The 14,352-nt window shown below is 37.5% G+C and overlaps 1 protein-coding gene across 1 annotated transcript in view; it reads left to right on the top strand.

The window, feature by feature from the left end:
* The window catches only part of LOC104296863 (dynein axonemal heavy chain 5), a 167,931-nt gene that overhangs the window by 65,492 nt on the left and 88,087 nt on the right, over positions 1-14,352 (top strand). Inside the window, exons 42-48 of the mRNA XM_054164262.1 lie at positions 817-1,034; positions 1,961-2,272; positions 6,669-6,758; positions 6,857-7,093; positions 7,623-7,790; positions 11,523-11,729; positions 12,672-13,001. Of these exons, the coding sequence (XP_054020237.1) occupies positions 817-1,034; positions 1,961-2,272; positions 6,669-6,758; positions 6,857-7,093; positions 7,623-7,790; positions 11,523-11,729; positions 12,672-13,001 (1,562 nt within the window). The remainder of the gene's footprint in view (positions 1-816; positions 1,035-1,960; positions 2,273-6,668; positions 6,759-6,856; positions 7,094-7,622; positions 7,791-11,522; positions 11,730-12,671; positions 13,002-14,352) is intronic.

Here is a 14,352-nt window from a genome sequence, read left to right as displayed (position 1 = left end):
CATTGGTTAGACCAAATAACTGGTTAATGCTGTGCTGAGCTGATACTTTACATACAGCTCACTGGGTTTGTAACTTGGGTCGGGATTGTTTGTTTCATACCCTTGGTGAAGAAAATTCCAAAGCCAGATAAGTCATATGTTGTCCACTTCCCCCATGTGTTAATCAGAGTCATCTAAGTCTCAGTTTGAACATGGCATCTGGTTTTGGACAGACTCTGAGCCTCTTGAATAGATGATTTAGAAAATGTAACTAAAAAGGATCAACTGTAGACTCAATTTATTATTGAAGACATGGCTTCTTTTCCTTAGGCAATGTATATACACTGATGAAAGTAGAAGTTTGGTTGCTGTTCACTGTTTTTTATGTAAGAAAGAGGCATTAAAATGTCAGCATGCATGGATACAAGAACATATTTTTGTTATTTTTGCTCCAGAAGGGTACATGTGATTTCGTACATTGGGAACTAATTCTCATTATATATATTTAGAAGTTACTAGTTTTGTTTACCACCAGCCATGTCAATGTCATTGTGTGTGAACATCAAAAGGCAGTTGTGTTTTCCAATTAGGAAAAGGAAAAGAACTGCCTGAGGGAGGGTACAGACCCACATAGGCTTGCCTATCATAATAGAGCAGACATTTACAGAGGCCTTTTAATTTAAATTCCATTTCAGTCAACATTAAGTGGAGTGAGAAACATCTTTTTTATATTGGATTTTGACAAAAATAAAACAAGGATCATTGATGCAAAGAACCATTAAATGGTAGCATGACATTCTGACATTTATGTTTAAACCATGTTTATACTGTTTTAAGGTATGATGACTCTAGGTCCAACTGGTGCAGGAAAGACAAAATGCATTAATATTTTGATGAAAGCAATGACAGCTTGTGGTGCTCCTCATAAAGAAATGAGAATGAACCCAAAGGCAATCACAGCTTCCCAGATGTTTGGTACCCTTGATGTTGCTACAAATGACTGGACAGATGGTATTTTCTCTACTCTATGGAGAAAAACTTTAAAAGCAAAGAAGGTAATGGTCACTGTATCATGATAGTTAAGGACATTAAATACTGTTTCTCCAAGTTCTCATTATTTGTTGCTTATAACATTAAATGGGGAAATACAGTGTTAGTTTTACTTTGTGTCTGACTAGCTCAATGTATACAAGAGTTAGAATTAGGAGTGTATGCCAGAGAGTACTGGGCTTCCCAAGCATTTGAGGCTCCAGATTAAAATGGAAAAGATTGTAAGGGTTTTGCTTCTCTCTTGAAGTAGATAGTGCTATCATTCATATACAAAAGCAGGAGCTGTTCATAGTTTGATGTGAGGACAGGAAAGTTGATTTTCTCTTGTCTGGTTTTATGTTATTGCCACTCTATTTCACTAATTATATCAGAAAGTAAAAGGCTTTGGAAAGAAATCAGTATAGACTAAATTCTCTTATCAAACCTGCAGATGATGTTTTGTGAAATTATAATTACACTCAAATCTTCTGAAGTTGCATTCAGTTCTCACTTGGAAAATGGGAAGCCTTACATGAAACACTTGGGCAACATCCCACAAGGACTGACTGTGTGTTCATGTCTCTGACTGTGTGCTCATGTCTCTGACTGAGTTCAATGGGAAAAATTATCATCCACCTTGATGGATGCTGGGTTGGCTAATGTACTATTTTTAGAAGAAAGGGACAACTTTGTGTTTAACACAGAGCAAAATAATTTTTGCCACTATTTCTTAATATCATTTTTGGTGTGCCACGTGATAACAAAAGGAGGATTAAAATCAATGAGCAAATGATAAACATTCAGCTCATGCAGAGCTAATCAGCACCAAAATACAACTCATTATTTATAATGTACATTATTTATATAAAGTGCATTCCCTGATATTAGGTAAGTCTGTGCATTTGGTCAATGTACATAAAGTTGCATGTGTGTGTTTCTCTCCATTGTTTAGGGTGAGCATATCTGGATAGTTTTGGACGGTCCGGTTGATGCAATATGGATTGAAAATCTAAACTCTGTTCTGGATGATAATAAGACTCTTACTTTGGCTAATGGAGATCGTATCCCAATGTCTCCCAGCTGCAAAATTGTTTTTGAACCTCACAACATTGACAATGCTTCCCCTGCAACAGTTTCTCGTAATGGGATGGTCTTCATGAGTTCTTCAGTGTTAGACTGGAAGCCTATTTTAAGGGCTTGGCTGCAGACACTACCTGTTACGTACTCTGATGTCCTCTGGAATTGCTTTGATGCTGTGTTTCAGGTACTCGATTCAATCACCTCAGAAGAAGAAAAAAGAATGCATTTCTTATTCTTCATTTAATGAAGCATTTTTTTCTTCTGGAGTGCTTGTTCAATTATTAAATTCTCTTTGTTTATGTATTGAAATATAAGGATGAAGTATTAAAAACAAAACAAAACCAAACCAGAGGAAATAATATTTAATATTAATGAATCAGTGAAACAGTAACAGATAAATAATTGGGATGCTTTGATTTGTCTGCATAGGTTAGTTGGCAATGAATTGTTAAATCTGTGGTTATTTTATAATCCATGTTGGCAAAACAAAGATGTTCTTTTTGGCTGTAATAGTTACTCCAATTTTAATTCTTGTTAGGATATGTAAAGGGAGTGGGTAAACGTCCTCATTTGTTTTAAATGTACAGAAGTCAAGTCAAAAAGAAATTAAAATAGATTCACTTTGGTAGAAACTTCATTCTGGTTGCAACAAGAATGCATTTGGTCTATTAATTATTTTTAAAGGATGCATTATAGTTCAAACTAATTCAGGGTAGTTCTTCACTCTGTGGAGTTCTGAAGCTCAGCACAGGTGACTGTAGGTGGTTTCTTCTGATTTTATAATCCATAATACTGTTCCAAGGGAGATTTTTGACATCTCTTTGTTATGCTCTCTGACTAAATTGTGTTCCAAAAGAAGAATACTGAATTATTTTCCTCTCCATTTGGCCTTAGCATACTGAATCCTTAGAAAGGTTTCATTAATACTATGGATGGCTGTACTCAGTAGTGGGTCTAAAAGTGTAATCTCAGTAGTATACTTTATTCAATTGCATTGAAATCCATATTGTTTCTTTAGAGTTTTCAAAACAAATACTTACTGCTTGTTGTAGGTTAAGGGAAATCAAGAATTAATTGGTATAACCATGAAGAATAGTCCTCTAAAAGCTAGACAGTCCCAGGGGGATGGGCAGTTCTATTCCATTTTCCTGTATTTCTGTATTTAAGGGAGCGTACAGCCAAATATCTCTCTCTGCTCTCCAGTCATGCATCCAGCATGGAGCATTTTTTTCTGTTTACTCCTTGGGAAAGGGGTAAAATATCTTTTCTTTCCTTTTTGCCCTGGGTAGCTGACGGCTCAAAACCAGGACACTGCTTTGCAATGTTTTAGTGTTGTTATCTTCTGATTTCCCCAACATCTCTGGAACAAATGCATCTTCCCTGCATACCTTGCTTTCCCACCATCTTGCCTCTCCCAGTTTACTTGTGTGATGGGTGTTGAATTTCACAGGGGTTTCTCCTGTAATATTTTTCATAGTTGTTGCATTTTACAAATACGGTTTTTAATGAACTTTTGAGTGACATTTCAGAGGGTTCATTTATAAATCATGATAAGAGCAATGATTAATAAAGTTTTGTAATGCCTTGAATGATAACAAATCTCCTCTTACAGATATACTTCATTTTAGTTTAGTTTAAAGCCCATTTAGTTTAAACCCAGTGTTTAACAAGCTGTTCATTTTGTTCTACCTCCAAAGCATAATGATTTGACATACTATTTACTGCAGCAGCAAGAGAAACAATTCTGATAATGAATTTTAAAATATGCTTCCAAAGTAATGTATATGTGGGTTGATTTACTGCTTCTTTGCCACAATTCTATTTTTATTTTATGCTACAACTTGATCTGAAAACATAATAACAACAGTTAAAATACCCAAGCCTGAAGCAATGGCAATAAAGTCCAGGAAAAAATATGTATTTTATTAGATTGAGAGATGAAAATGCAGTGAAATATGAAGTTAGTTCTGTGCTGAAGGCTGCTTTTGAAACTATAGAAATGTAAATGAAAGCTGTCACGCTGTCAGTTTTCTTTCACTTTTAATGAGCTATCTTTCTTCTCAAAAAGTAGAAGTGATAACAGTTATTTTGCAGATGAGGGTAACACTACTTTTGTATTCAGGTGGCTCTTTTTCCAGTTATTATTTTCCTCCACATAAAAAAGGGAAAAGAATAAAAAGGGGTAAAAAAAAAGTGAAATAAGATGCATCAGCAGTGTTAGTCAAACCCCAAATACAAACCTTGGTAAATTTAATGCTAGAATTGAGAAAAACATGGATATAAGCAGCTTACAAATATCTATTTTTTTTTTTTTTTAAGAAGATGAAGACTAGGATATAGTCAGAGATATAATAACAAAGGAGAATCTTTGTCTTTGTGCATTCATTTAGAGGCCTATTGAAATCAATCTAAATTCAACCAACATAGTTGTAAGAGAACACCCACAGTAATTCCAATTTGCTTAGAAGAAACACTCGTTATTTATGCTAATTAAAATAGTATTTGTCACTGAAAGTTTGCACATTGGATAAAATCATTATTAAATCATTATTAATGAAGGTACAGCAAGTAGCAATAATGTATGAGAAAGTACCAGATAGTTGTGCATCAGTGGAAAGAGGGTATTTATTATTTTCATGGGTGTTCTAAATGCCACTGTCAGTCAGGAGTTTTTATATAAAAGACAGGAAGTAGTCTAAAACGCAAGGATACTTTTAAAAAACAGACAAACCAGCTCCTCACCTTCTAGGAGCAATCATATTTTGAACTAAGATTATCACAGAATGTTAGGGGTTGGAAGGGACCTCGAAAGATCATCCAGTCCAACCTCCCTGCCAGAGCAGGATCACCTATACCAGATCTCACAGGAATGCATCCAGATAGGTCTTGAGTATCTCCAGAGAGGGATACTCCACAACTGGAGTCATAAGTACAATAGAACTTGTTCTGACGAAAACTGAGCTCTTGAAAGTACAGACTACTTTGACTCATGAAATATCTTTGTTCTGAGTGAGCCAAATCAATTATTAAACACTTTTCAGTGCCCTGTGAGACATCTACTGTGTTTCACAGGTGAATAAATTGAATCTCACAGAGATTTAGGTTCAAATTTTTGGAAGTCTTTTGACTTGAATCTCCGCTACTGCTTGCAGTGCCTGACTTTACCTATTCCTTCTGATACCCACAACCCCCTTAAGTTAGCAACCTGAGCACCCTGTGTGTTGCTGGGTGAAAATGAGGCATTTTGGAGGGAAAGTTGCAAAAAACAACACACAGAGATGGAAGCACTTTTAGTAGTCAACAAAATATAGCAAAAAAGGGGATGCTTTCGAAACCGCCCTCCTCCTATATGTGCCCACATTCAGATTGTCTTCTTTCTCAGACCACTGAGCCATAGGGTCTATTCTAGATTAAGATGCTTAAGTGATTTTTTTGTCATAATATATATAATCTTTGTTGTGTGTGTTACCCACAAATCTCATGAAATTGACCTCAAAGGATAGGTTAAAAATTTTGCTTCAGTCTCTGTGCCAGTACATTCTCAGCATAGGTTAATTAGAGAAATCTAGTGGCAAAAAGAAGTAAACTGAAAATGGGAGCAAAACTGATAAGTAAGTAAGCAGCACACTAATTTGTCAAGAATATCTAGGTGATTATTTACTTTGTTAGGTGATTGAATGTCTTAGTTGACTTAGCTTTCTCTGGCAGGACGTGGGAGATTTAAATGGAAATCCTCCAAAATTACTGTCTTCCGTAGTGTCCCTGTTGTATTTTTATTTCCCAGAATGATTAGACAGTGTTGGTTTCCAAAGATTCTAAAGACAAGTGGAACCCATTTTATATTAGTTATATTAAAAATAGTTAAAGGAAAGTATGTTATAATTTACACCAGTCTGTACTATAGATAGCAACTGATATTTTAAAATAAGTCTGCCCTGCAAATGTCAGACAGAACTTTACATCAATTTGAAGCTTTGCTAAAGATGCTTCAGAACACTTGGCAAAGGCAAGTATGGTGGCCATCACTATGGCCTAACCTGAGAAAAGTCCAGGTTCTGTTAACATCAGTTGCAAAATTCCCTTTGTGTCCTGCCAGGGTTCTACAGAAAATGGAGAGCATTGTTTTAGGAGGGACAGGTACATTACAGATCAGACAGGTGAAAATTTATAGTAGTGTGGTTGTACAATATATACATATCATTACAGCAACTGTAGTGCTTTTATCTTCCTACTACAAAAATGGCAACAGTAGATTAAAATATCCAGTGGAGAGCACGAATGGCAGATCCCTGATGTCACTGAAAGGCAATCTTCAAATTGCTCTTTAGGAAATTACTTCATGGAGCTCACATGAATAATTCTGCTGAATGTGGTACATCAAAGTCATTTTTCTAATGTGTTATTGTTAGCAAAATCTCATGGTCTAAATCTGAATATTTGCATCCTAGAAATGGGGGGAAATGTTGTTCAGAATGAAGTTTAGAATGTGTTTGGAATTTAGAAATTGGTCTCATCTAAGAATAAATCACACCACTGAAACTAGTAAGCAGATTCTTTAAATGATGTTTTTTCTTTTCCAGGACCTGATGGATTTTGTTTCCTCTTCTGTGACACCAAAAATGCCAGTTTTAGAATGTATGTACATCAAGCAAGCTATTGACCTCCTACAGGTAGATGTGACATTCAGTGTTTCTCTCCCACGTACTGTTAGCTGTGCTGGGACATTGTTCTAGGAGGGCAGTAGTTACATATTGCATCTGCTCTGCAGGGTTTATTGTCCGACAGAAATGAGAAGCATCTCAGCAAGGAACATATTGCTCGCTTGTTTGTTTTTGCTGTAATGTGGTCAGCTGGAGCTCTTTTGGAACCGGATGACAGGCTGAAAATGGAGCTGTTCCTGCGGAAGCACTCTGCAGTGACAGAGCTCCCAAGTGTGAATGGGGAAGAAACCATCTTTGAATTTGGTATCAATGCCTATGGCCAGTGGGAGCACTGGTCAAAGAAGGTTCGTATGCTGTGACATGCTAAGCTTTCTTAATGCATACACAAGAGAGATGTATTTGGTAAGAAGCATATTATTTTATTATTTAAAACCCTGCATAATTTGGTTAGGAAGATTAACCCTACCAAATACTCAAGAGTTTCTTTGAAAGATTTATTTATTCATTTTTCTTTTCTCCATAAATATCTTTGGCAGAGAATAGAAACATGTACTTGAAATAGCTTTGGAAGTGAAACAGAAGTGATCTTAGCTTTATCTACTGTCTGTTGCCTGGCTGTTTGAGAACTCTGAGCAAGTAAAAGCTTTCTTCATGTAATGGAGCATAGTGGAGTGAAAATATCCTATTAGTCTAATAACCTTTAGAAAGGTGTGGCCAAGGTATTGACTGACTATAAATGGCTGCTTGACTTTCAGGAAGAAATCTTTTGCTAATGTACATTTTTAAAAGTATGTTTAGTTTTGTGTTCTTATGAAAAGTGATTGTGTGGGCAGGTAGGAAGTCTCCAACTGTTTGCATGTCTTTCTCATGCAGGTCCCTGAATACATTTACCCTAAAGATTCAGTTCCAGAATATACTTCCATTCTAGTTCCAAATGTGGACAGTGTCCGAACAGACTTTTTAATGCACACTATCATGAGGCAAGGAAAAGCAGTTCTGCTAATTGGGGAACAGGGAACAGGAAAAACAGTTATGATTAAGGTAGGTGAAATGGAAAACCAGGTAAGATAACAATAGTTGACTTTGGCACAAATGTTCAACAGAAGTGTAAGAGCAATCTGATTTTTCTTCAGATTACATACTGATGTTTGTACTTAGGCATTTGGCTGCTACTCACACGGCCTACAAGTGGAAACCCAAAAGTACCTAGTCTTTTGTATAAAGGGTTCTTTTAAACTTTGCTAACCCAAAGGTCATGTAATAAATGCTCTTTCATGTGCTTTCTTTTCTTTTGAGAAGTCAGACTGGTGATTTTGTTGAGAAAATACTAGTTCCTGGAAGACTTTTTTTCTTTCCCTGTGCTTTGCTGGTGGTGCGACACGTGAACTGAACTTGTTGTGCAGACTTTCTCCACAAGCTAAACTGAGCAGAAATACAGAACTTTATTCTTTGCTCAGGATGATTTTTCAGAGGGTAAATTTAGTGGGTTTTAGCTACTTCCTTAATTCCTTCATTGAAAATAACATTATTCTTTCTGTTACAACAAAATAATGGCAGGATTGCTGTTAAATTAATAAATATGTGTTTTCCACATTATGAAATGGTGCAGGTTAATCATATGACACTTAAAAAAAACACAAAAAAAACTTACTGTAGAAGAGCCAGTAATCAAAAGGATGAACAAACCCAGATGTTGTACCACCCAGATGTTGTACCAAATTTATCATCCCTTATTTGAAAAAATTCAACTGTAATGGTTTAAATGGTCTTCAGCATTCAAAAATGGAGGATTTGTAGAGGTCTTGAAATTAAAGATAACTGAAAAATACTGGCCTAAACTGACCTTTGGCTTTCTTACTATCTGGAGCTTTTTTGTGTCCCCCAGCCACGTGCTTTCTGAGCCCTGACATAGAGTGAGTCATACCAATTAAGCCATTAATCCTGCCTTTTCAGCTTAGCTGTTGATGCCAACACGCATGCCGGTGTAATGTCAACCTCTGTTCCTGGCACCAGCTGGAGAACTATTTTAGCAGAGTGAAGAGGTGGGGTCTGGGTGGTGGTCTTAATATTCCGCATACTGGATTTGGGCCAGATACTGGCAGCCTCCAGCCTTCAGCTGCTATTCCTGTCCCTAAAAATAATTGCAGCTGATTCTTGGGAGTGCTTACCTCGTGTCTGTTCTATAGAGCAGAGTACGTTCCTTACACAAGGAAGCACAATGCCAGTACATATTTGATCTCAGTCAAGGTTAGGAGTAAAAGTTAATTGCCTTCACAGCTCTTTCTCTTCTGCTTTCACCTTCTGTAGAATTTCACTTTACTGCACCTTGTGGAAAAGAAATTTCCATATATAAGCAGCTGGTTTCATGAAAAAGTAGCAAAGTTTTGATACTGAACACTTTAGGTAGTACTCTTAATTATGATGAAGTAATCTTCAGTATTAAGGCATCAGCATACATCAAAATAAATAATTTATAATGAAGTATTAATTAAGACCTTTACTCTCTGTGCTATTAGTTCATGAATTGCAAGAATCCTGAATTTAATGTGAAAGTGGTATGGTAGAATTGAAGGTTCTCAGGCAGTTTAACTAGCAAAAATAATTCCATTAAATAACCTCTTCTTTTTCAAAGACAGTTATCATTTATCTACTGTGGACTATTACAGTTACCATGTAAAGATCCTGAAATGCTTTAATGAATAAAACACACGTGTTTTGCATGGCTGTGTAGACATAATTGTGCTGGCTTGACCTTGGCCAGCAGCAAGTTCCCCTGCCAGGCACTGTCTCCCTCCCTGAAGAGAGAGGCTGAGGTGAGGAGAGGGAGATCACTCACCAATTACCATCATGGGCAAAACAGACTTGACTTGGGGAAAATGAATTTCATTTATTGCTAATTAATAACAGAATAGAATGGTGGGAAAAAATAAAAAGGACAATACTAAAACCAGCCACCCCTTACCTCTCCCTTCTTCCCATGCTCACCTTCACTCCATCCTCTACTCCTCTACCTCCTCCACCTCAAGCAGCACAGGAGGATGGGGAATGGGGGCTTAGGGGTCAGTTCATAACAGCTTCTGTCTGCTGTTGCTTCCTCTTCACTCTTGTCCCTACTCTCATGTGGGGTATCTTCCATGGAATGCAGCCCTTCATAAACTGCTGCATCATGGTTCTTCAGGAGTACAGTGCTCCAGCATGGATGTCCCATGGGGTCACAAGTCCTGCCAGCAAAGCTGCTCCTGCTGGGAGCTTGCTCTGATGTGAGCTCTCCATGCAATACAGCTTCCTGCAGAGCACATCCCCACTATGATATGCGATCCTCCACGGGCTGCAGTGTGTTTAACCTGCTTCACAATGGTCTTCTCCATAGGCTGCAAGGGAATCCTCTATAGGGCACTTCCTGCTCATCTTTCTACTCTCACCTTGGTGTCTGCATGGCTTTCTCTTGCATTTTTTCTCATTTCTCTTTTTCAACTGCCAGGCAACATTTTGCCCTTTCTTACATAAGATAAGTGGTTCTGGTGGGTCTGTTGGAGCCAGCTGCAACTGTCTCTGTCTGACACGGGGAAATCTTGCCCTCTTCTCACAAGGGACTGCCCCACATACCTCACTGCTGGCACCTTGCCATCTGCAAGTTTTGTACAAACTTGGTGCCCTGAGGAGAGGTCTGACCTGCACCAACTTAGCAGCTGTCAAGAGTACTTCCCAAGTACCATATAGTTGCATTTACATTGCATGTGTAGATGTTTGAGTGACCTCGCATGGGGGTTGCACTTGATGAACTCTGAAGGTTCCTTCCAACTCCTAACATTCTGTGATTCTGTGATTCCTTTCTGTTGTCACAGTTTATGTTTCAGTGGAGTTGTTCTTAAAGTACTTAATCAGCAATGATACAGGTTTATTTTTCTAAAGTGGGAACATTTCTAGTTAACTTTATTATAAAGGTAAGAATTTAAGTGATACTCAACTTTGTCATCACTGAAGAAGACCTGAATCTTTAAAAAGAAGTAAAGCTGGAAATGTGGAATTTTTAATACTGTTTTTATGTCCCAGGACTTTTACTAAACAGATTCTTTCCCATGCTTTATGTATATGCTTTGGTATGACTTCAGGGTTACATCATTTTCTTTCTGATTCTATTATAAACTCTCACTACATATGAAAAGTGGAATTTCATTGCTTTAGGGCATCCTCAGCAGCTGTGGGAGCTGTGTGTGTTCGTAAAACCCAAGGATTCTTTTCTTCATTAAGAAAGGATAACTATTAGTAAATGTGATGTAGACTAGACTAGACTAGACTAGAATAGAATTAACCAGGATGTAGCTAGGTTTCATTTTACACTATTGTTCCTTTACACTGTATTTGTTGTGAGATGTGGTGCTGCAATGTAAATGTGAAAAAGGACTTGCTTTTTCACGTGTTTCTTGCAGATTGCTTGAACAGATCACCACTAACAGCTTGAATTTAGAAAAAATCTGACAATTGCTAATGCCAAGTTTCTTTGCATCTTGAGTTGTCACATGTTTATTTGTTGTAACACTTGGTGAAGTCTGTTAAAAGTGGATAAATTTTAATGTTTTAAAACTTTATTCAAACCATTAAGTGTTTGAATTTTATGTCAGAGCTGGTATATTTATTTCAAGTAAACTGCTGTTTGACATTTTGAAGTAATAGTAGGACTGTTGTAGGTGCTTGATTTTTTTCAGGGCTGATTTTGGCTGAATTAATCTGGCGTTACTGGTGCACTTTACTTAAAACTGGTTTATTTTACAGGATTACACAAGCAAGTATGATCCTGATGTTCATTTGACCAAATGTCTAAATTTTTCTTCTGCAACCCTGCCACATATGTTCCAAAGGAGCATAGAAAGTTACATAGACAAAAGAATGGGCACCACGTATGGTCCTCCGTCAGGAAAGAAAATGACTGTCTTTATTGATGACATCAACATGCCTGTGATTAATGAATGGGGGGATCAGGTAAAAAGAAAATGTTACCATTTGGGTGATCTTACTATTGCTGCTGATGGACATGCTGATTTGTGTTGTGCAATATTAGAAAAGTTTAGGGGAAAACTATCCTGATGTGGACTAGACCAAGTACCTCTACTAAAAGCAATTTCTTCAAGACAGCTGTCAGTCCCAAAAGTTTAGGGTCAACATCATGCCACTTGGTGCAGTCATTGTAGCTTTTAAGCCTTTGTTCTGGTTACATACAGAGCTTGCAGAATGTTGATACTAGCTGTGCTAAGAAACACCGTGGGAGAAGAAGCAGGCAAATCCAAGAAGCAATCATGGACTCTTTCCTTCTTCTGTCTGCTCTGGACTTTAAAGTACAGTGAAATCTAATGTCACAGCTGACATCTAAGAGTAGCAAGATGTTTTGAGATACTGATAAATGAATACTTATAGACCTGTATTCTGAAGATCTGACTTAAATACAAAAATTATGCTGCTGAGAAGAAGTAATTTTCCTGTTCCCGGTACAGCTCTCTAATCCTGTTATCTCTCTGCCTCTGCACATGCGAATATGTGTCTATACTTAGTGCTAAGCTAAACATTCTTTGTCACCATCTAAGTTCATGTGTCAATCTGAATATAGTCTGGCTTGAATCTGAAGTATTGAATTTGCATAGGTTTTTCTTGTGGAAATCCAGTTGAATGTCTGACCTCACATACACAATTAATTAGCCTGTGAAGCTAACACACAGCCAATCCACTGCATCAGAGGAATTGGTTCCATGTCACAAGACTTTATAAATGGCTAAAGTGTCCAGTGAAATACCTGAAATTAAGAAAGATAAGAGATGTCTTTCCTTCTGTATACTAATTTATTATACTGGAGATTTCCTCTGTTTATTTTTAAGTCAAGAATCCTGAAACACTTAACTGCTCCATTTCTTTCCTTTTGGTGGTAACTAGATCACCAATGAGATTGTAAGACAACTGATGGAACAAAAAGGTTTCTACAATTTGGAGAAGCCAGGAGAATTCACAAATGTGGTTGACATCCAATTTGTAGCTTCCATGATTCACCCTGGGGGAGGTCGGAATGACATTCCGCAGCGCCTGAAACGCCAGTTCACCATCTACAACTGCACACTGCCTTCCAGCTTCTCTATTGACAAAATATTTCGAACTATAGCCGAAGGCTACTTTTGTGAGCAACGACAGTTCCCTGCAGAAATATGTAAACTGGCATCAGCATTAGTATCTACAAGTCGAAAGGTGTGGCAAATGACAAAAGCAAAGGTAAAATTGTCTGTTAAGAAGCCTTGGAAACATTTGTACCATGACAAAACATCAAAACCCTGGTTGTTTGTAGTGCCATGTGTAAAGCTGTAACCTGTATGTATTACAATAGAATAGAATAGAATAGAACAGGTTGGAAAAGACCTTTGAGATCACCGAGTCTGACCTATCATCCAACACCATCTAATCAACCAAACCATGGCACCAAGCACCCCATCCAGTCTCTTCCCAAACACCTCCAGTGATGGTGACTCCACCACCTCCCTGGGCAGCACATTCCAATGGCCAATCACTCTTTCTACGAAGAACTTCTTCCTAACATCTAGCCTAAACTTCTCCTGGTGCAGCTTGAGACTGTGTCCTCTTGTTCTGGTGCTGGTTGCCTGGGAGAAGAGACCAACCCCCACCTGGCTGCAACCTCCCTTCAGGTAGTTGTAGGCAGCAATAAGGTCTCCCCTGAGCCTCCTCTTCTCCAGACTAAGCAACCCCAGCTCCCTCAGCCTCTCCTCATAAGGCATTACTGCTGGCTGATAACTCTGTTCTGAATTTCTTGCTAGCAGCACCTAGTAAGCTGACTAAAAACATTATCATAAACAGTGCCTTCTATAGCTAATACAGGAATTAGATTATGTAAGTATAATACAGTAAGCATAGCTGATAGGAAGATATAGAGGTTCTTTGGTTGAGCAAATGTCAGGGGCATAAGGTAGCATTAGTTAAAATAACAGACAGGAAACTTCTGTAAAAGATGTTTGGGACTGTGAGAAATTTTACAGATCTGAATTGAAGGACGAGTCAAATTTGGCAGAGAGGGAGTCCATTCAAAACAAATGAAACATGGTGTTTCTGTAATTCTAAATATTTACTCCTTCCATTTCAAACGAATTGTAAAAACATTTAACTGTAATTCCTAGTGATGTTGCTTTGAAATAGGAAATAAATTCTATGTGTAGAATGAAATTTGAAAATTAAGAGTAAAATCACAGCAAATTTGCCAGCTTTGATCTTCTAGTAAAAAACGTGGGAGAAAGTGCTGGAAAGATAGGAATCTGGTAAATTATATTTCCTAGTCCAGAAAAGGCTGGTCAGAATTTCCCAAATAACTCTTCTGTAGACATAAACTTGGCTTACACAGAGAAATAGAGTGAGTTCTAGTGAAACTATTCACCAACCAAGTATTGACCAGAAGATTCAACAGAAATGATGCTTATTACTGTTAATTCACTAGCTATAGAGAAAGTGTAGCTTTTCCTAAGTTGCTCCTTTTTTTCCAGATCCTATTTTCTCATTTATTTCTACTCTCTTTGCTTTTTCTCATCTGCTTTTTCTTTTCCTCACGAACTATTCCTTG

The sequence above is a fragment of the Dryobates pubescens genome, chromosome 9, assembly GCF_014839835.1.
Source record: "Dryobates pubescens isolate bDryPub1 chromosome 9, bDryPub1.pri, whole genome shotgun sequence".
Classification (NCBI taxonomy): Eukaryota; Metazoa; Chordata; class Aves; order Piciformes; family Picidae; genus Dryobates; species Dryobates pubescens.
Note: the sequence above shows the minus strand (reverse complement) of the source record. Positions and strands in the feature narration are given on the sequence as shown.